This window comes from Octopus bimaculoides, chromosome 1, assembly GCF_001194135.2.
Source record: "Octopus bimaculoides isolate UCB-OBI-ISO-001 chromosome 1, ASM119413v2, whole genome shotgun sequence".
Lineage (NCBI taxonomy): Eukaryota > Metazoa > Mollusca > Cephalopoda > Octopoda > Octopodidae > Octopus > Octopus bimaculoides.
In genome coordinates, this window is record NC_068981.1 from 194,339,582 (window position 1) to 194,363,669 (window position 24,088).

The 24,088-nt window shown below is 40.6% G+C and overlaps 1 protein-coding gene across 1 annotated transcript in view; it reads right to left on the reverse strand.

Moving 5' to 3' along the window:
• The window catches only part of LOC106869903 (C-1-tetrahydrofolate synthase, cytoplasmic), a 76,441-nt gene that overhangs the window by 11,848 nt on the left and 40,505 nt on the right, over positions 1-24,088 (reverse strand). Inside the window, exons 11-22 of the mRNA XM_014915830.2 lie at positions 23,173-23,346; positions 21,871-22,007; positions 21,103-21,332; positions 20,161-20,263; positions 19,731-19,807; positions 16,033-16,173; positions 15,418-15,486; positions 14,208-14,319; positions 13,558-13,739; positions 12,542-12,642; positions 3,756-3,933; positions 2,305-2,412 (exon numbers count right to left, since the gene is read on the reverse strand). Of these exons, the coding sequence (XP_014771316.1) occupies positions 2,305-2,412; positions 3,756-3,933; positions 12,542-12,642; positions 13,558-13,739; positions 14,208-14,319; positions 15,418-15,486; positions 16,033-16,173; positions 19,731-19,807; positions 20,161-20,263; positions 21,103-21,332; positions 21,871-22,007; positions 23,173-23,346 (1,612 nt within the window). The remainder of the gene's footprint in view (positions 1-2,304; positions 2,413-3,755; positions 3,934-12,541; positions 12,643-13,557; positions 13,740-14,207; positions 14,320-15,417; positions 15,487-16,032; positions 16,174-19,730; positions 19,808-20,160; positions 20,264-21,102; positions 21,333-21,870; positions 22,008-23,172; positions 23,347-24,088) is intronic.

Sequence of the window (24,088 nt, forward strand, 5' to 3'; positions counted from 1 at the left end):
TATGGCCTTGGGCCGACCAAAGCCTTGTCAGTGGATTTGGTAGACGGAAACTGAAAGTAGCCCGTCGTATATATGTGTATATATATGTATGTGTGTCTGTGTTTGTCCCCCACCATCGCTTGACAACTGATGCTGGTGTGTTTGTGTCCCCGTAACTTAGCGGTTTGGCAAAAGAGACCGAAAGAATAAGTACTAGGCTTATAAGAATAAGTCCTGGGGTTGATTTGCTCGACTAAAGGCGGTGCTCCAGCATGGCCATAGTCAAATGACGGAAACAAGAAAAAGTGTAAAAAAAAAAGAGTATATACATACAGGGGCAGGTGCAAAAGTTGGTATACAGTGAGTATCATATCAATGATACTTAATTCATTAAAATTATTAACACATTAAATTAGTAGCCTCGTTTTTTGATATTTTCAGTGTCATTAATCATAATAATTACATTTATCATAATTATTAATAATACTTTTATCATAACTTATAATTTTTTTCATAAACATAAATGAGTATTGTACGTGTTTTCTTTTTTTCATAACTGTATATATACTTTGGCACCACCCTGTATAATATGCATGTGTGTGTGTGTGTGTGTGTGTGTGTGCATTAGATCTCGACTGGGTACCAATTACAGCATTGTTTCAAAACCAAAACACTTGGTTTCAATATTATAAATATAGAAGCCAGTGTCCTAAAGTGAGATTAATACAGCTTTGTTGTAGCAATGGGGGAGGAGGAGGAATACATGGAGAAGGAAAACATTGTCCACCCTTCACTCCAACCCCCCCCCTCTCACATAACAGCCTTCAGCAGAAGGAGAATGAGTTACCATAGAGAGTGAAGAACTGCAGAAAACCTCCACCTCCTCTTTCTACCTCTCTGACTGCAGATCTGAGAATAATGTCAGATATTTGGGTCAGATGTACTAGAGAGAGATTTCGAATATACCTAACTCATTAATAACCAATTAGAATGTAGAGTTATCACAGTCAGCCAATCAGAAAACAGAATTTGTATGGTTGACCAATCAGCTGACAGATACAACAATAGACCCAGTAAAGAGCAGATTTATCATATGAGAATAACTGGGCAACAGTGGACTTGAGCAAACAACAGACCAATCAGATGGCAGAGTGATCTCAGTGGACCAATCAGATGGTAGAGTGATCTCAGTAGTCTAAGAAGAAAGCAAAGCGGCACAAGGGGCTGATTAAAGATAAGTGTGGTAATATTGGTTTATAATTTTGGCACAAGACCAGCCGTTTTGGGGGGAAAAGGTGAGTTGATTACATCAACCCCCATGTTTGACTGGTACTCATTTTATTGAGCCCCCCAAAGGATGAAAGGCAAAGCCAACTATGGCTGGCTGTGTAGTCAGTAGCTTGCTTCCTAACCACATGGTTCTGGGTTCAGTCCCACTGCGCGGCACCTAGGGCAAGTGTCTTCTACTATAGCCTCAGGCTGACCAAAGCCTTGTGAGTGGATTTGGTAGACGGAAACTGAAAGAAGCCTGTTGTATATGTGTGTGTGTATTTGTGTGTGTCTGTGTTTGTCCCCCTACCATCGCTTAACAACCAATGTTTGTGTGTTTACCTTCCTGTAACTTAAAGGTTTGGCAAAAGAGACCAATAGAATAAGTCCCGGGGTTGATTTGTTCAACTAAAGGCGATGCTCCAGCATGGCACATTCAAATGATCGAAACAGATAAAAGAATAAGAATGCAAAAACAGATGAAATGCCGCCAAGCATTTTTGCCTGGCATACAAAGGATTCTGCCAGCTCATCACCCTAAAGGCTTGTAAAATTATTTTCTACACCAGTTCGCAACTGGTACTTAGTTTATCAGCCCCGAAAGGATAAAAGGCAAAGTCGACCTTGGTGGAATTTGAACTCAGAACATAAAGACAGATGAAATACCGTTAAGCATTTTGCCCAGTGTGCTAATGTTTCTGCCAGCTCATCACCTTATAAGGGTTGCAACATTGGACCTGAATGGATTGTGAGGTTATCATCAAATTAAATTCATGAACAGGTTTTAATTCCCAGATAAAAATGTTTTAATTTAAAACTTTGTGTCACAACCTTTTATTGCAGTACAATATATATTCTTTAATTCTTTAACTGGTTAGAGCCTTTGGACAGCAGCCCCATGTTGGGGGCACAACATTTAAGGGTTTAAGTGGATGGTTTAAGTGGAGAAGAGAGAGAGAGGGAAAGAGAGAGAGAGAGAGAGAGAGAGAGAGAGAGAGAGAGAGAGAGAGAGAGAGAGAGAGAGAGAGAGAGAGAGAGAGGTAGAGATAGATTTACCTGTGCTTTGTAACGGTTGATACATTCCTGGGCCTCGGCTGAAATCTCAATATCGTCAGCACCATAAATCTTTTGTGCAATTATCCTGATTTTATCTTCAATTGGCAACTGAAAGAGAAGAAGAAGAAGAAGCAAGATGAATGCCAGTGTTTCATAACGTCTGAACAGTGGGCAATATGGAGGAGTGAATGTCATGGAAGGGTTGTGAGTTAAACCTACTGAATTATAAAATAAAGGTTAGGTTTAAGTGAGGATAAAAGACAACTGCCCTCGCTACGCTGGGCCTTTCAAAGCCAACCCTAACGAGGTCAGAACATCTCTCACCTACCATTCTCCTTGAAACCAATAAAGGAGCCTACACAGAGTCACTCACCTGGCTAGAAATAACAGCCAAATCTCCCTTATATTATACCCCATCATCTTAAACAGAAATCGAAGAGGATGCATTAAAAAATATCTTCCTCTATAGTGTGTTTGAAAATGAAACAGGATGGTCACAGCTGGAAAACTTCGATCCAATGCCTACTCAATCAGGCGCGACCCAGGGCTAAACAACCACTTCAACAGTGTCCCCTCCCCTTCAATGCCCGATCTGTGTCCCAGTCTGTTGCCATCAGACAAGTGGTGTCGTCCATTCTGAGTCTTCTGGGAAAACACGTCCACAGGCATGGCTGTGTGGTTAAGATGCCTGCTTTGTAACCATGCGGTTTTGAGTTCAGTCCCGCCACATGGCACCTGGGTTAAGCATCTTCTATTACAGCATTGAGCTGATAAAAGTTTTGTGAGTTGATGTGGGAGGTGTAAATTGAAGTCCATCGTGTGAGGTGTGTGTGTGTGTGTGTGAGGGTTCATGTTTCCTTGTTTGGGCAACACGTAACTATGCAATGTCCAGGTATGGGTACAATATTACTTAGCTTGGAAACAGGCGATGGTTGGTGACAGGAAGAGCATCTGGTCAAAGGAAATCTGCCTCAACAGATGCAGTCTGATGACGATGATAGTGATGACGACAATGATAGTGATGACAATAATGATGATGATGATGACGATAGTGACGATGATAGTGATGACGACAATGATAGTGATGACAACAATGATGATGATGATGATAGTGATGACGATGATAGTAATGACAACGATGATAATGATGACAATAATGATGATGATGACAATGATGGTGATAGTGATGACAACAATGATGACGACGACGATGATAGTGATGACGACAATGACAGTGATGACGACAATGATAGTGATGACAACGGTAGTGATGACGATGATAGTGATGACGACAATGATAATGATGACGATAGTGATGACAACAATGATGATAGTGATGACGATGATAGTGATGATGACAATGATAGAGATGACAATAATGATGATGATGATGAATATTTGAACAACTGTATACAATATGGAGGTTTTTAAAGTTTAATAAAGAAACTTACTTTCAAGTCGTAGAGGAACTTAAATTGACAGGGGTCATCAGTGGCCCTCATTACTGATGTGGCCAGTGCTTTGGCTCCTTTCCCACCTTTTGCCCAATGATGGCAAATAACAGCATCAAACGCTCCACTGTCCACTGCAATCTTTTGGATTAACTTCAGTTCGGCTTCTGTGTCACTTCTGAAATGGTCAAACATTTCTCATTTAAGATTAATAACCCACAGGTCAAGATGATAGGATATTTAAGATTGGTGACCCCTGGTTAAGACAGGGACTAAAAATTTAAGGTTAGTGACCTACTGGTCAAGGCAGAATCAAGAAATTTGCAACTGAGGCTATACAACCTCATTATCCAACATGACCTTCCTTTTCCTACAAAATTGGGATAACTATGGCTCGTCTAAGAAATTAGCCCTGCAAGGTGGGGTGCTCATTCTCCATGGCAACACTTTTGCAATCATGTCTGCAAGGAACAGCCAAACACACCATTTGATCTGGGATGTACAGCCGCTCTACTCCCACCCCCTTAATCTTCTGCTGCTTAATCCCACCCCACCACTTTTTGCTTCATTTTTAAAAATTTTATTTCCTTGGTGAGGTAATTATGGGTGTGTTTTTTTTTCTTGATAATTTGATCTTTTATACTTTTAATTTGTTTTCCTTTTTTTTCTTCCTGTAAAAATATGTTAATAAAATGTCTTTCAATATTTGAGAAACGCTTGTGTGTTATTACCACCAGTCATGGCACCACATACAGGCCACTTCATTTGTTTGCTGTATCATATAGCATCCACAGCATTAACACCTAGTGGTGGTGGTAGTAGTGATGTTGTGGGGATTGTGGTGGTACAATGGTTATATACCAAACTATAAAAGTATTTCAATGTTTGATGAAATTTCAACAAAAGCAACAACCAAATCTGATGTCCCTGAAGTTCTATATTTAAGAGATAAGGAATTATTTACATTTGACGGATATTTGTCCTCATCTTGTTTGTTGTTAACACAACGTTTCAGCTGATATACCCTCCAGCCTTCATCAGGTGTCTTGGGGAAATTTTGAACCTACGTTCTCATTCCTGAGGCATTTTTCGATGTTGTTATTATTATTATTATTATTATTATTAAGGTCACTGCTTGGAATCAAACTCGGAATCTTGGGGTTAGTAGCCTGTGCTCATAACCACTATGCCATATGCCCACGGGCATATGGCGTGTTAACAACAAACAAGATGAGGACAAATATCTGTCAAATGTAAATAATGTACATAAACTCATTGATTTTGTTTTTTTTTCTCAGTCTTTACAAATGAGTTTAGCAAAGCTAAATTAATCTGAAAGTAACATGTGGCAGAAAATTACCATGAGTGTAGCAATTAGCAGTGAATTTAAATAAATTAATGGCCGGTGTCTGTCAAGTTTATAACAACAATATTTCATTTAAAGCTACCATCCATTAGAAAAACAATATTCAAGTTATTTTAATGTATGCTGTAAAATGCTTGGTGATAAGGGCATCCAGCCATAGAAACCATGCCAAAGCAGACAATGGAACATGAAACAGTTCTCAGACCAATCAGATCCTGTCAGCATAGAACATGGATGTTAAATGATGATGAAGATGATGAAGACATCTTCCAGTCTTCTCAAGCTCTCTAACTCACAACCATACAGCATTTCAGTTCTAACACAAAAACATCTGGCACGTAAAAAGCACCATTTGAGCGCAATCATTTCCAGCTTCGCCTTACTGGCACTCGTGCCAGTGGCATGTGAACAAAACATTGGACTGACTCCTGTGCAGGTGGCACGTAAAAAACACCATTTGAGTGTGGCTGTTGCCAGTACTGCCGGACTAGCCCTTGTGCTGGTGACATGTAAAAAGCACCCACTACACTCTCAGAGTGGTTGGTATTAGGAAGGGCATCCAGCTGTAGAAACACTGCCAGATCAGATTGGAGTCTGGTGTAGCCATGTGGTTCGCCAGTCCCCAGTCAAATTGTCCAACCCATGCTAGCATGGAAAACGGACGTTAAATGATGATGATGATGATCTGCTCATCATTCTAAGGGGAAAGATCTTTGTCACCAACAACGATAGAAGCTCTTTGAATCCTTTCTAATCTGTTCTTACCTGGCTGCTTTACTTTCAAAGCAACCACCTCCCCTGCTAATTACATCTCTAAGCTAACAAAACCGGCTTCTTGTGAGCCATCCAAGTATTCAAGAGAATCTTTTTCCAGTGTGTTTCTTGTATGTTCTGCTCCAATACATCTCCAGCATCTTCATAGAATGTATTTCTCCAGCGATTGTATGACATACAAAGCTTACATCCTTAGACAGCCTGCCTATGACTCCACAACATCTCTTCTATGTCCATAGCTCACATTGGGTACAGCTTATGGAGTTTATACCTACCTCTTCTCTGCATATCAATCAAAACCATTTCTCTGAAGCTACCAGGGTCCCGTCCTGTCCCCTTTCCTACTTACTAAAATCTTAATCTTTGCTAAGTTTACCTTCAAGTATCTCAGTTACAGGATTAGCATCCATATTAAGAATTTCCTCTCTAATTCCTCAAAAGATTTAGCTACGAGAAGGGAATGAGAATTGAGAAAAAAAAAAAAAAAACTAATAAAAAATTATTATGTGGTGACCAAAAGACAACATTAATTCATTATCATTATTATTATTATTATTATCATTATCATTATTATTATTATTATTATCATCATTGTTATCATTATTGTTATTATCATTATTGTTATTGTTATTATTGTTTTTGTTATTGTTATTATTGTTATTATTATTATTATTATTAAGGTGGTGAGCTGGCAGAATCATTAGCATGGTGGGCAAAATGCTTAGTGGCATTTTGTCCATTTGTACATCCTGAGTTCAAATTCTGCCAGGGTTTTGACTTTACCTTTTATCCTTTCGGGGTTGATAAATTAAATACTAGCGAATCACTAGGGTCAATATAATCGATTAATCCCCTCCCCACAAATTTCAGGCCTTGTGCCTTTAGTAGAAAGGATTATTACTATTATTATTATTATTATTATTTAAGTAAGGAAGACAGACTAGCCACTACACTTCAGCTGCAACAACAACAATATTGTAAACAGGTATTTGTGACACCCATCCCAGCTGTAGCACATCCTTCCTGTTACCATGGTTACATTCCAGGAAACTACACAACATCACATGTGAAATAGTTTAAACTATTATAGAGACAAGGGATTGATATACGAGTTCCTGCTGACATCAAACAACAACAAACCACAACATGCCAGCAAAGGAGCCCCTATGTGGTCATTTGACGCCTCCTAGACAGCTAGAAACAGTAGTTAAGTCTTCCTCAAACCACACCATAGCTATCATGGCACATTGGATAATGTTGTCCAAGGTACGTTATTCTAGCCAAAAAAGAGAAAAAAGAAAAAAAGGATGTATGTTACCAAAGGCAACTTGATCTGGCTCACGAAACAAGCAACAACAACAACAACAATCGCCATCATCTTTTGACGTCCATGTTCCATGCTGGTATGGGTTAGATCAGTGCTCCCCAACTGGGGTGCATATGACCTTTGAGGGTCCACATGACCTTTGACGGTCCACATGACCTTTGACGGTTCACATGACCTTTGACGGTTCACATGACCTTTTTGGGTCCACATGACCTTTGAAGGTTCACATGACCTTTTGGGGTCCAAATTAACCTTTGAGGGTCCATAGAAGATTTTACTGTTGAAGTTTGTGTGCAATGAATTGCTTATGCTTCTACAAGAAACAAAGTCTTTTATTATTTTAATTGTTTCAGTCATTTGACTGTGGCCATGCTGGAGCACCACCTTTAGTTGAACAAATCAATCCCAGGATTTATTCTTTGTAAGCCTAGTACTCATTCCATCGGTCTCTTTTGCTGAACTGTTAAGTTTTGGGGACATAAACACACCAACATCGGTTGTCAAGTGATGGTAGGGGGAGAAACACAGACACACAAACATATACATCATACATACATATATATATATAAACGATAGGCTTCTTTCAGTTTCCGTCTACCAAATCCACTCACAAGGCTTTGGTTGGTCCGCAGCTATAGTAGAAGACACTTGCCCAAGATGCCACACAGTAGGACTGAACCTGGAACCATATGGTTGATAAGCAAGCTTCTTACCACACAGCCACTCTTGCGCCTTTGTATCTAACACAGACACACACATCATCATCATCATCATCCTTATTTAACTCTTTCAATACCAACCCGGCTGAAACCAGCTCTGGCTCTGTTGTACAAATGTCTTGTCTTCAAAAATTTGGAATTAAAATCTTCCACCAAACCTTAGTCACAATTTACATTCCTAACACTAGCTTAAGGATAACTAAGTTATTTTACTAAATTCTTTGTTATATTTAAAATTAATTGAAAGAAACAGAACATCTCAAAATAAATACAGTAATGAAAGGGTTAACATCCGTTTTCCATGCAAGAATGGGTTGGATGGTGTGACTGAGGTTTGGAAAGCTAGCAGCTGCACCAAGTTCCAATCTGATCAAGTAAGGTTTCTACAGTTGGATGCCCTTCCTAATGCCAACCATTCCGAGAGTGTAGTGGGTGCTTTTTACGTGCCACTGGTACAGGAGCCAGTCAGGTGGGCCTGGCATCGACCATGTTCGGATGGTGCATTTTATGTGCCACCAGCACGAGAACCAGTTGGTGGGGCACTGGCCACAGCTATGATATTGGTTTTATTTGACTCAACAGGTCTTCTCAAGCATAATATATTACCCAACGCATCAGGGGTACTCTTAACTGGGCCGGACATGCATGACTGTGAACTCACTTTAGTTGCTGGGTCTTCTCAATCACAGCATATCTCCAAAGGTCTCTATCTCCTGTAATTGCCTCTGTGAGGCCCAATGTTCAAAGGTCATGCTTCACCACCTCATCCCATGTCTTCCTGGGTCTACCCCTTCCACAGGTTCCTTCCACAGGTTCCTTCCACAGTTAGGGAGTGGCACTTCCTCACACAGCTGTCCTCATCCATACATAATACATGACCATACCAGCACAGTTGCCGCTCTTGCACACCACGTTTGATGCTTCTTATGCCCAACTTTTCTTTCAAGGCACTCACACGCTGTCATGTATGCACAGACATTACACATCCAGCGGATCATACTAGCTTCATTTCTTTCAACCCTATACATGTCCTCAGCAGTCATGGCCCATGTTTCACTGCCATGTAGCATGGCAGTTTGCACACATGCATCATACAGTCTATATTTCATCCTGAGCGAGAGGCCCTCGCTTGCCAGCAGAGGTAGGAGCTCCCTGAACTTTGTCCAGGCTATTCTTATTCTAGCTGCTACAGACTTGATCGCCTAGGTAGCAGAAACTATTAACTACTTCTAATTTTCCCCACTAGCATGTGATGGAATCTATTATCTGTACATCTTCAGTGTTTATTGCCCCTGTGCATCTTCCACACAAAAAAAAACTATTTTCCTGGTTAAACTTCCTTTGATATTACTGCACACACACACACACACATATATATATACACACAATGAGCTTCTTTCAGTTTCCATCTACCAAATCCACTCACAAAGCTTACAAGGCTTTGGTCGGCCCGATGCTATAGTAGAAGACACTTGCCCAAGGTGCCACGCAGTGGGACTGAACCCAGAACCATGTGGTTGGGAAGAAAGCTACTTACCACACAATTCCTAATAATATTTAACTGTAAAACTAGGTTTTTTAAACATCTAATGGCTAGGAGGGACCATCTGAGAAAACTAGAGATCCATAGGTTAAAAATGGTCAGGCGCAGGAGTGACTGTGTGGTAAGTAGCTTGCTTACCAACCACATGGTTCCAGGTTCATTCCCACTGCATGGCACCTTGGGCAAGTGTCTTCTACTATAGCCTCAGGCCAACCAAAGCCTTGTGAGTGGATTTGATAGACGGAAACTGAAAGAAGCCCGTCGTATATATGTTTGTGTGTCTGTGTTTGTCCCTCCAACATCGCTTGACAACCGATGCTGGTGTGTTTACATCCTCGTAAACTAGCGGTTCAGCATAAGGGACTGATAGAGTAAGTACTAGGCTTACAAAGAATAAGTCCTGGGGTCGGTTTGCTCGATGAAAGGCGGTGCTCCAGTATGGCCGCAGTCAAATGACTGAAACAAGTAAAAGAGATGATTCATCAGATCAATAAAGGAACACACATACGCACACGTGGACTACATAATTCAATGCAGTCTTTTAACAATGGTACAGGTGGAATTTGATAGAGATGTGACTGCTATTTCTAGCAGCGAGTAATCCACATAGAAACTCACTTAGGAACTTGCAATTTTCCCCTGGTTTCCATTAATGTAAAAACAAAAAATAAAATAATGAACTTATTGTTTACAGAGACCAGGTGTGCTACAATCTCATCAGAAAACGTAATGTTTTTATATGCAAATTTATTAGATGAAGACGGATTTTTTTTATTTTTTATAAAGAAGTAAAATACGATGTTGTGATGTTCGAAAGTATTATTTGCCTAAAAGATAAGTTTTGGAGAAACGAGTTTTGCATTAAAAAAACAAAACAAAAAAAAAAAACGCAACATTTTAACAGTGTTAACTGATGCAAGGGAGGTAACTGATTAGAAAAAAAAAAGTAGTCAAGGGAGATAATTGAAAAGCGCTGAAACCCGAAAATATTTGAACTACGAAAATATATTCAAATGTTTAAATATGATTTCTGTGATTGTTTAATTCCAGGTCAGCCCTGATTGAACGTTTCTGTATTTTCTTTTAAAGCCCCAGGACATCGACTATCGTTGATATTTCTCGCTAGTCAAGCGGCTACACAGAGGTTCTCTTGTCAGCTCATGGCATTGCTGTTTCTCTTGTGTCATAGTTACCATTTGTGTGTAACACATGGGGTTTGTGTGATGTGGTGTTTAAAGGTTGCCTGTTGGGGCTGGACAAGCCATGGATAAAGATGCAGAGAGTAAAAAGACGAGTCAGCAATGATTTCAGGGACAAATTTAGCATGAGGGTAAGAGTCCATCAAAACTCAGTCCTCTGCTTTTCAGCATAATCTTACAGGCAACCACTGAGCAGATTAAGACTGGTTGTCCACGGGAATCCTTATAAGCTGATGGTCTAGTTCTCAAAGCTGAATCTATAGGAAAACCAGAGAGGAAATTGCAGGCATGAAAGCTGAATCTAGAATCAAGAGGTCTTAAAAAAACCTTAGTCTTAGACTAAGGTTTTTAGTAAGTAATATATAATGGACTCAGGACAGCAAGCTGGCAGAATGGTTAGCACGCCGGGCGAAATGCTTAGCGGTATTTTGTCTGCTGCTACGTTCTGAGTTCAAATTCCGCTGAGGTCGACTTTGCCTTTCATCCTTTCGGGGTCGATTAAATAAGTTCCAGTTATGCACTGGGGTCGATGTAATCGACTTAATCCCTTTGTCTGTCTTTGTTTGTTCCCTCTATGTTTAGCCCCTTGTGGGCAATAAAGAAATAGATATATAATGGACTCTCCCGTCGTTAGATGATGTATGAGGGTTTGACAAATTCTTGCCGAAAAACCACACAGATGACTTGTTTATAGTGATCAAATGTTTTGTGTAGACATAAACTGTCTCCCTTCATCAAATCAACATTACCTGTACAGGTGCAACTGGGTGCCACATGTCAGATGTCCAAATGATTACAGAGCAATGTGAAATGCAGTGCTTTGCTCAAGAACACAATGCACTGCAATTGTGAGTGCAGCACCTTAACCACTGAGCCATGCACCTTGATATATACATATATATATATATATATATCATCATCATCATCATCATCATCATCATCGTTTAACGTCCGCTTTCCATGCTAGCATGGGTTGGACGATTTGACTGAGGACTGGTGAAACCGGATGGCAACACCAGTCTCCGAGAGTTAGAGGCTGGGAAACCAACCAACTAAGGGATAGTACCTATCCAATATATTGCTGGTAGTGTACCCAATTATTCAAACCCAAGTGCTGGTTATTGTGCAGACGAAGTAACATGGATCCTGGATTACTTCACGGGAAGTTTGTAGTATTTTCCCCCTTCCTATACCTAATTCATTTAAATAAGTTGTACTTCTCTCACAGTCTCTTGTCTGCTCCTATTCTTTTTCTGCCCTTTTCAATAATGACAAATACACTGTACCTATTGTTAACTGTTTATTATATGTGTTAACCCTCCTAACCACTTAGACCCTCTGAAGAAGCCTAGAGGTACACTCATCATCCAAACTTTATCTGCCCATCCCTACAGAACACTGAAGAGATGGAGATGGCATGGAGCATTTCGTTGCCTCCTGGCAGTAAAGGCCGTTAGGAACTGATCTTTTGCTCTTTTCTGTAATATTACTACATGTGTGTGTGTAACTCATGGTTACAACATGTGTATGTTTTCTCTTAATACTTTCTTATGCTTTGGAATAAATAGACGCACTGGAATGTCTACCGGATGATGTCTGTCTTTCTGTAGTCTCTCCATTTTCTTATTTGCCGTATATGTGTGTATATATATATATATATATATATATATATATATATATATATATATTTATATATATATATATATATAAAACTTGTGTGTACAAGTAAATTGGTAGAGTCACAAAGATGGTAAAGTTGTGCCATATTCGAAGGTGACCACTTTTAAACATTCACCATGTGACATTGTCTATTGTCACACGATACCAGAAAGAAAAAAAAAAAGAAAAGTAAACTTACGCAAAGGCATTTATGGCCACCACTACTGGAACTCCAAAGAAAGTGGCATTCTCAATTTGTTTCTTCAAATTAGTGCAACCTTTCTCTACCAAGTCAAGATTCTGAAATTAGAAATAAATTCTTGAATATCTGGTGTTAAGAATAAGATGCTGTATATATTTAGGTTTTTGGGATTGATAAATGTATCAAGGGTGTTGGTGGTACTACACACACACAAGACTTAACAGTATTTACTCCATTGTAAGGCAGTGAGCTAGCAGAAACGTTAGCATGCCGGGTGAAATGCTTGGCGGTATTTTGTCTGTCTTTACGTTCTGAGTTCAAATTCTCTTTGTATTGTCTAATAATAATCGTAGCACTCTGTTGGTTGCGACAACGAGGGTTCCAGTTGATCTGATCAATGGAACAGCCTGCTCGTGAAATTAATGTACCCTTAACACAGTTCTCAGGGAGATTCAGCGTGACACAGAATGTGACAAGGCTGGCCCCCTTTGAATTACAGGTACAACAGAAACGGAAAGAAAGTGAGAGAAAGAAATTTGTGGTGAAAGAGTACAGCAGGGTTTGCCACCACCTCACTGCTGGAGCATCGTGGAGCTTTAAGTGGTTACACTCAATAAACACTCACAATGACCTGTCTGGGAATCGAAACCGCGATCCTATGCTTTCCTAACCACTGGGCCATTGCACCTCCACATAATAATAAGAAGAAGAATAGTAATATTCTTTTCTACTCTAGGCACAAGGCCCAAAATTTTGGAGGTGGATGGGTGGTTAGGGGGCAGTCGATTAGATCGACCCCAGTACACGACTGGTACTTAATTTATTGACCCTGAAAAGATGAAAAGCAAAGTCAACCTCAGCGGAATATGAACTCAGAATGTAAAGATAGACAAAATACCGCTTATCAAATTGCCCAGCGTGCTAACGTTTCTGCTAGCTCACCACCTTATGATGATAATAATAATAATAATAATAATAATAATAATAATAATAATAATGTGATGTAAGAATACCTCTTGAGTGTAAGCTTTGGGTAATGGTACTCCAGCAGTGACTGTAGGCCCTCCACCATGCATTTTCAGGGCTCTTACTGTTGCAACAAGAACCACAGCACTTGGCTTCAGACCAGAATAACGACACTTGATGTTGAAGAATTTCTCCATTCCAATATCGGCACCAAAGCCAGCTTCAGTCACTGGAAGAAAGAAAACAATGAAAAATGATGCCTTTTGTTTTTGTTTTAATCAACTTACAAGGAAGTGAGAAATATTAGGAGAGTGTCGTTATTGTTTAACCATAGGTCAGTCCTTACCAGGAAGATCTATGATCAGAGACATTCTAGCTGTGATCATCCTATCTTTTTTCAAACATAGTGTACCTAGGACCACATTATCTTACGTGTCATTGCTTCTTGTTGTTTAGCTGCAGGTTAACCAGATATAGCTTGGCTAATGATCTAAGACGTTCCAGCTGTGACCATCCTGTCTTTTCTCTTAATATAACGTCAAACCAGCAGAGATGACTTCTTGGAAAAATGACCAACAGTGGCTCCACAGAATTATATGTTTAGTGATTACTCCTGTGAAATAAGGAGTATCTGATACTCCCCTATGAAATGAGTATACAATACTCATCTATGAAACAAGGGGTAAAAGATACTCACCTACAAAACCTTTCTCTCCGACAAGTTTCAGGGCTATTTTGTCAGCAATTATGGATGAGTTGCCATGAGCAATGTTTGCGAATGGGCCTGCATGGACGAAAACAGGCGTCCCCTGGTAATACAGAACATAGAACAATACAGGGTGATTCAAAAGTCACCATACATAGGAAACAGTTTATCTTTTTATAAGAAACAGTTTATAAGAACAGTTTTTTTTTATTTAACAGGCTCTATATGGTTACCATTGTTTTGAGTACACATTGCAATACGTTGACCCCACTCATTGTGAACTTGTAATAGCACTTCTGGTGATACGTGTGCAAATAAGTTGGTGATGCATTCCTTCAAATGATTTATGTCTTTTATCTTTCCGCGATACACCATGCCTTTCAAATGCCCCCAAAGATAGAAATCAAGAGGGGTCAGATCAGGGAATCTAGGGGATCACATAAACTGTTTCTTATAAAAAAAAAAAATTTTCCTATGTATGGAGACTTTTGAATCACCCTGTAGATAATTAATTCCTTGGGTACATGTAGTGGGGGAAGAAGGAGTGATGCTGGGGGTTGGGTAGAGACTCAGAAGACTTTGAAAGGTTACAGTTTTTGTTCATTTTTAAAGAAATAACAGGTTACTTGGGAAATATGTAGCAGTCACTAGGAAATGTATTTTGTCTTGGGATCAAATTTTAAGGAAACAAAATTAATAATCATGTATGGTAGGGATCTCCCATGAGGGAAGGTAAGGGAATAAAGGAACTAAGGGATTAATGATGGCCAAGGTGACCAGAATACACAAAATCAAAAATCAAATCACAATCAAATGGCAATCAAATGCTCTGGCAACGATCACACTCGGACGGTGCTGTTAGTACTCCACTGGTACAGGTGCCATCATGATTTCGCTTTCGCTTGCCCCATACATACATATATATATATATATATATATATATGTGTGTATGTATAGATGTGTGTGTCTTTGTTTGTCCTCCTATCACAGCTTGACAACCGGTGTTGGTGTGTTTACATCCTTATAACATTAGTGGTTCACCAAAAAAGACTGATAGAATAAGTACCAGGCTTTAAAAAAATGTACTGTGGTTGATTTATGAGAATAAAAATTCTTCAAGGTGGTGCCCCAGCATGGCCATAGTCTAATGATGGAAACAAGTAAAAGATAAAAGACGGATGAAAGTAAAATGTCGACTTACTTCCAGAGTTTGCATCAAGTTTGGTTTAATTGTGTCCTTCATCAACACAGCCAACGCCCCAGACACTCCCTACAACAGCAACATGAATAACATTGTCAACAACAATTAGGGAATAGGGAGTCAGTGAAACAATAAAAGGATATTGGTAGAAAGGGACTGAGGGATAAGGTCTGCATGCAGCAAGGGGTGTTGTAGGGTGGTGGTAGCTGTTGTTAACGGGGCTAACGTCAACACCATCGCCACCACCACCACTACTACAAACACCACCACCATCATTGCTGCCACCACCACCACCAGCACTACTACCACCACCACCATTGCCACCACCAGCACTACTACCACCACCACCACCATCGCCACCACCAGCACTACTACCACTACCACCACCATCACCAACATAACCAATGACCACCACTTTCACCCCCCCACTACTACTGCTTCTACTACTACCACTACCAACAATACCATCAACTTCCCCCCACCACCACCACCCTCACCCCCATCATGGAGTCAGTTTGCTGCATCAAATAACCAAGTCACCTCCCCCCTGGCTCCTGTTTAGAAATCCCCAAAACACAGTCTGCAGAATGAAATCAAAAGCCCTGTCCTGCTTACCAAGTCGTCCGCTGTGATTGGAACCCCTGTTTTGCTGCTGGCCACCACCATGTTACCAAGTTTCTTCCTCATGTCAGAAAGGTTGTCGGCCAGAGCAAGGACAGCCATTATTTCGCTGGCCACTGTGATGTCAAACTGGGTCTGGACAAAAGAGGAAAGAGAGAGTGAGAGAGACTGACACTAGCAAAACATCATCATCATCACCATCACCGTCATCACCAACATCATCATTGTCATCATCACCACCACCAACATCATCATCATCACCACCACCACCAACATCATCATTGTCATCATCACCAATACCAACACGATCATCATCATCATCATCACCACCACCAACATCATCATCATCATCATCACCACCACCAACATCATTGTCATCATCACCACCACCAACACGATCATCATCATCATCACCAACATCATCATTGTCATCATCACCACCACCAACATCATCATTGTCATCATCACCACCACCAACATCATCATCATCACCACCATCATCATTGTCATCATCATCACCACCACCATCATCGTCATCATCATCACCACCACCATCATCATCATCATCATCACCATCAACATCATTATTGTCATCATCACCAATATCAACACGATCATCATCATCATCATCACTACCACCAACATCATCATCATCACCACTACCAACACCATCAGCATCGTCATCATCATCACTATGACCAACACCATCATCACTGCCATCATCATCATCACCATCATTATTTTTACGTCTGCTTTCTGTGCAGGCATGGATTGGACAATTTGACAGGATCCAATGGATCAGCACAAACACACACACACACACACACACACATCCACACCATGTGTGTAGGATCCGGCATGTGAAAGAACAGACCAAACGTCCCCTCTGCATGTTGGGTTGAGGTAAGACTTTCACTTCAGCCTTGTAAAAACCTTCACCAGCAACGACGACTACCCAGACAGACCCATGGCATGGAGGGTCATCCCCTGAGTGGTGCAGAGGCATCATCTGCCAGGAGGAGCAGGGAATCACCAACAAATGGTGGATGCAGCAATGTGCAGTTACTGCACATTGCTCCCATACCATTATTGCAATGAATCAGAACTGCGTCCTGTTCCTTCATCTTGGTTTTAGCAAGTTTCCTATGGCTGGATGTCCTTTCTAATGCCAACCACTTTACTGAATGTATTGAGTACTCTCTTTTTTTGTTAAACCAGCACTAATGAGGTTACTTTACGACTCACAACCCTAAAGAGCTCCCTCAGTTGAGAGGTGAGAGTAGGATGGGAGGAGCAGAGGTAAGTAGGATGGGAGGAGCAGAGGTAAGTAGGATGGGAGGAGCAGAGGTAAGTAGGATGGGAGGAGCAGAGGTAAGTTTGCTGTGGAGGAGATTCATGGCTACCTTGCATTTGACATGGGTGGGGCTGCTGGTCAGTTCTAGATTTGGACGAGCATTGATTAGATGACCTTTCCTGGTCCTTGTTGATTAACAGGTGAGCCATATTTTCCCTGGAAAGTAGTGCTCAGTGACTTGAGGTGCTACCAAATCTCTCCATTACCGTAATGTGGAAAAGAAGCAACCAATATCTTAAACCTCATTATGTGCATTCATACATACACACATATGTGCATATATATACCCTCCTCTCTCTCTCTCTCTCTGAGTGGTTGGCGTTAGGAAGGGCATCCAGCTGTAGAAACTCTGCCAAATTAGATTGGAGCCTGGTGTTGCCATCCGGTTTCACCAGTCCTCAGTCAAATCGTCCAACCCATGCTAGCATGGAAGGCGGACGTTAAACGATGATGATGATGATGATGATATATATATACACACGCACACACACACATACATAGGCAATATGTATATGCATTACAAATAGAGCAGAGAAAATCGAATGGAAACAACAGAAAAGGACAAATAAACATGGAAAGCCCCTCATCAGCCAGAGAGACCAGACTCAGCATAGTTTCAGCAGGTTTAAAGCCTAAGGTCTTTAAATTCCATGATATTATTCCTCATTGGTTGCACAAATGATACTGGATGTCATAAGGTGATGGATGTACAAAGATTAAATATGGAGGACAACAACATACAATGTGAGACAGAAAACTACACACAAATACAAATAATACAGTAATGTAAGGAACACACACACATATATATATATACATACAATGCCAGCCACAGTAAAGAATGCGCAAGGTAAATATAGACAATCCTTTTGTTATTGAATACAAACATACACTCAGCCTCAGTCATCATCATCATCATCATCATCATCGTTTAACATCCGCTTTCCATGCTGGCATGGGTTGGACGGTTTGACTAAGGACTGGCAAGCCAGGAGGCTGCACCAGGATTCAATCTGATCTGGCAAGATTTCTACAGTTGTTAGCCCTTCCTAATACCAACCACTCCGAGAGTGTGGTGGGTGCTTTTTACGTGTTACTGGCACTGGGGCCAGTCAGGTAGCACAGGCACTGACCACACTCAATTGATGCTTTTTACATGCCACCAACACAGAAGCCAATCAGGCGGCACTGGCATTAACCACACTCAAATGGTGCTTTTTATGTGCCACCAGTATGGGAGCCAGTCAGGCAGCACAGGCATCGGCCACACTCGAATAGTACTTTTCACATGCCACTGGTACAGGAGGCAGTCAGGTGGCACTGGCATCGGCCATGACAATGACTTCACTTGTCTCAACAGGTCTTCTCAAGCACAGCATATTACCCAACAACTGAGAGGTGCTTTTAAACGGGCCGGTTATGCAACATTGGCATTGACCACGGCTACGGTCTCACTTGGCTTGCTGAGTCTTCTCAAGCACAGCATATCTCCAAAGATCTCGGTCACTTATGGAATATTCTTGACAAAGCTTATACCAAACACAACAGGCTTGACAAGGTTATTTCGGGGGGGGGGGAGCAAAATCCTATGCAATCATAAAGGGCACGATAAAAATAGGACACATTCTTATAGTCTGTAGAAGGTGAAGCATGGCCGTATGGTTGCAAAGTTTGTCTTTCCAGCTATATGGTTTCAAGTTCAGTCCCACTGCAAGGTACCTTGAGCAGGTGACTTCTTCTGTAGCCCCAGGTTGACCAAAAGGCTTGTGAGTGGATTTGGTAGATGGAAACTGAAAGAAGCCTGCCAGGTGTGTGCATGTGTGCTCTTGTTTTGATACCCTGTGAAGGTTGAAAATAAAAATCCTTTTCTACTCTAGGCACAAGGTCTGAAATTTTTGGGAAGTGAGGTCAGTTGATTAGATCGACCCCAGTATGCAACTGGTATTTAATTTATCAATCCTGAAAGGATGAAAGGCGAAGTTGACTTCGGCAGAATTTGAACTCAGAACATAAAGACAGACGAAATACTGCTAAGCATTTTGCCCAGCATGCTAATGTTTCTGCCAGTTTGCCACCTTAGTTAATAAAAATATCATCTTCATACAAGCAAGGTTGTTCCTTTCTAGTCTTTTGTGCAAACATGTCTGGCCATGGGGATGGGGGAGATATCACCTTTCTTGGAAACATGTGAGAATTGGTGACAGGAAAGGCATCTGGCCATAGAAACCCTGCCTCTGTCAGACCCATGCAAGCATAGAAAAGTGGACCTTAAAACGATAATGATGATTATTTTCATCCTGGTGATTATTTGACCCGGAAACTTAAGATATTTACTGACCGAACGAGTGTGACCCTTCTCAGTGGGAGACTCTCCAATTGTGATCTTCCTTAAGAATCTGTCGTTGGTGTCAATCACTGTCAAAGAAAAAGCAAGAAAAATTATTGTAAAAAAAAACAAAAAAACAAAAGCAAAAGACAATGGTGTCTTTAATGTGTGTGTGTGTTGTGTGTGTTGTGTTGTGTGTGTGTGTTACGTGTGTGTGTTATGTATTTGTATGTATGCGTTGTGTGTGTGTGTGTTTGTTGTATGGGTGTTGTGTTGTGTGTGTTATAGATACACACTCATACAAATGCACACATATTCACACAATTACACACAACCACAAGCACACACACAAACATAGACAAATATGCACCAGTACATACACACACACACACACACACACACACACACAAAAGATGGGGGTGAAATTGTAAATTAAAGTTACCTCTCTGCCAGGTAATGGTAGCCGGGTCAATATCCAGGCGGACAAATTTGGTCATTTCAGCAGGGGTCAGTGTGGTTGGATTTGTCTTGGAAATACCAATTTTCTGGAGATTAAAGAAAACTTTGTTAAACTAGTGGTCAGTCTGTGTGGTCAGCAGGTGTCGGGGCAGTCTGAGTGGTCAAGAAATGATGTTGTTATTGTTGTTGTATAGCCCCAGGTCAGCTCTGATTCAGCAGACCAATGGTTAAAGCATTGCAGCTGTCACATTTGCATTGTTTTCATTTGCAGATATCGTTTACCTAGGACTACATCATCTGATGTATTGTCCCATTTTAAAGAACAGTAGGGTTTAATTTGAGGGAGATTTGGCTGCTATTTTTCCTGTAATCACACAGGTGATCCCTTACACACTCATGGTCAGTTCATGTGTTCCGCTGTTATGTCCAGTCAAATAGGGTGATCAGCTGTTGTCATTAATTAGTGTGGTCACTCTCTGTGACCAGTTGATGCAGTCAAACAGGGAGGTCAGTTGCACAGTCAGGTAAAATGATCAAATGATCAAACAAAGAAGCCTCTATGTGGTTACTTAACATGCTAGAAATAGTAGCCAAATTTCAAATCATCACCTTTGAAAAAGGAAGAATATAATGAGAAAAGCAATATCTGGAAAGACTGGATGGTCATGGCTGGAATATCTTTGATCATAGGTTTGGCTACTTGACCACTACTGTCCTAGAGTTAAACAGAAGGAATACACAGAAGGTCAGTTGGTGCAGTCAGTTGATACAAGGCTGGATGCTCTTCCCGACCCCGAGCCTCACAAGTGTTTGAAAGTTTAAGAAGACAGGCTTTGCGATTTGAGGGAAATTTAGCTGCTATTTCTAGCATCGGTTTGAAATGATGATGTCAGTAACATCATTAAAATAAATGTTCCTGTCTCACCTTTAATCTATCGAGCTGAATTTTGGAAAATGCCCGTTTGCCTTTCTTGGTTGGAACCAGACGGTCGTAAAGAGCTTTGTCAGTCTGTGTGCTTTCATGGAACATTCGCGCATCAAGTTGTGCAGCAAGCAAGTTGTTGGCGGCAGTAATTGCATGGATGTCACCAGTAAGGTGAAGGTTGAATTCTTCCATTGGAATTACCTGAGAATAGCCACCTCCAGCAGCACCACCTAGTGGAAGAAATTAGAAAAGAAAGAAATTAGAAAGAATTAGTATTGTACATACAATACTAGCCATACCACCACCAAGACCCCCACCACCAAGACACCTCCACCATCACCACCACCAAGACCACCCTGCCACCGCCACCACCACCACTACCACCACCACCATTGTTGTTTTAATGTCTAGTTTTCTGCAAGACACCTGATGAAGGCTGAAGGGTATATCAGCCAAAACAAACAAGATGAGGACAAATATCCATCAAATGTAAATAATGTTCCTTTAGTTTCTGTTTACCACTTTCATTCATAAGGGTTTGCTTGGCCTGAGGTTATAGGTGAAAATACTTGGCCAAGGTACCCTGTAGTGGTATTGAACCCGGATCCATATGACTGGGAAGCAAACTTCACAACCACACAACTATATCTGCAGCCTTCAACTAAATCTCTCAAATATGTTGGTGTTTTTGTTTTGAAGGTCTAAATTTTTCCACAACCCTCACCAATGAATCTGTGAACCATTCCACCACCAAATCCTTCAACTTACCTTTTATACCAAAAGTTGGGCCTTGTGAGGGTTGCCTGACGCATGCAACAATATTCTTCTTCAAACAAGCTCCGAATGCTTGGGCCAATCCAATTGTTGTGGTACTTTTACCTTCTCCAAGAGGTGTTGGGGTTATTCTGCATAAGATAAAACAAGGTTCAATCAAGCATTAGGGTTTACAAAAGCTCAAGGAGGGGCCCAGGGTATTATTTCTGTTGCTTTTTCATAAATATTTTATGTGGCTGGGTTGGTTTATTTTTACTTTAAAAACTGAATGCACAATCTTCATATCGTTAGCCCATGACTTGTGAAATGGGGGAAGGAGAAGAGGGGGCCTGTTTTGTGGTTTAATGAAATAAACTGAAACGGACAGTGCTGGGAACCTTACCCAGGGGTACAAGGCCATAGCATCATCATTGTCATAATCATCATCCTCAACACCACCATCACCAGCATTATCATCATTTTATTTGTCATCATTTTCCTCAATGTCATCACTGTTATCATCTTCTTCATCATCGTTCTTCTTCTCTTTCTCCTCATCATCATCACTGTCATCATCATCATCCTCCTCATTATCGCTATCATCATCATTATTGTTTTTATGTGTGTTCACTATACTGTCATGAGTTAGAGGAGATTTACTGAGATGACGTTTCTATGGCTAGATTCGCTTCATGCCACTAAACATTGTATGCTGTTTAATTACAGGATTTCTATTTACTGGAAAATCATCATTATCATCATCATCATCTTCATTTAACGTCCATTGTCCATGCTGGCATGGGTTGGACAGTTTGACCAGGGCTGGTAAGCTGGAAGGCTGTACCAGACTCCAGTCTGATTTGGCAAGGTTTCTACAGCTGGATGCCCTTCCTAATGCCAACCACCCCTAGAGTGTAATGGGGGCTTTTTATGTGCCATTTGCATGACACCAGTATCTGTAACGACTGCAATTTTGCTCAGCTTGATGGGTCTCAGTTATTGCCCCTGTCAGACCCAACACACAATTGAACTCAGCCACTTTGCCTCTGTGAGGCCCAACACTCAAAAGGACCTCAGCCAATGTAACTATTTTTTGCTCCATAGTGTGAATGAAGATGCTTGGAATCAATAGACACACATGCAGAGCACAGGCTTCCACACAGTTTCACTGTACCAGTTCTATTCAGTAGTAACAAAGCCCAATCAATCAAAAAAGTGAAAAACAAAAAAAAACAAAAAAAACAACAAGAAACAAAAGAAAAAGTCATTAAAAAAGGCAATGAAACGGTTAAAGAATGGATGACAGAATATATTTACCCAGCAACAACAATATATTTTCCGTTGTTGGTATTTGCCAGACGATCCAGAATCTTCAAACTCACTTTAGCTTTTTGCTTTCCAAAAAGATCCACTTCATCTGGGAACAGGTTGATCTCACGGGCCAACGAGGCAATATTTTTTGGACGCTGGCTCTTTGCAATTTCAAGGTCACTACAATATATTAAGTAAATACAACGAGGTCAAGGTCCTCTTAACAAAGTTTGATAAAGAGCTGTCTTTCAGAATCAAGCTGACCAGTCATAATGTCAACAAGGTATGTCAACATTGACACTGTTTCCTTCAAATGTCAACAAGTGTCTAATATTGACATTCACACGCTCTTACATACACTACCACCATCATCATCATCATCATATTAATGTCCACTTTTCCTTTTTTTGCATGGGATAGAGATTGACATCAATAAGACAGATTCTCTACAATTGGATGCCCTTCCTGTGACCAACCCTTGCATGTTTCCTAACAACTAGACATGTTTTTATGGAAGATTGGAAATGAAAGACACTGCTTGTTTAATGGTGATGCTTGATTTTCAACTTTTGCATAATGTCAAGACACAACCCACACATCATTAGCTTCTTCCAGTTTTTATCAACTGAATCCATTATTTACATTTGACGGATATTTGTCCTCATCTTGTTTGTTGTTAACACAACATTTCGGTTGATATATCCTCCAGCCTTCATCAGGTGTCTTGGGGAAATTTCGAACCTGGGTTCTCATTTCTAAGGTATTTTTTGATGTTGTTGTTGTTGTTGTTGTTGTTATTATTATTATTATTCAGGTCACTGCCTGAAATCGAACTCGGAATCTTGGAGTTAGTAGCCCATGCTCTTAACCACTACACCATATGCCCGTGAGTATATGTTAATAATAACATTGAAAAATACCT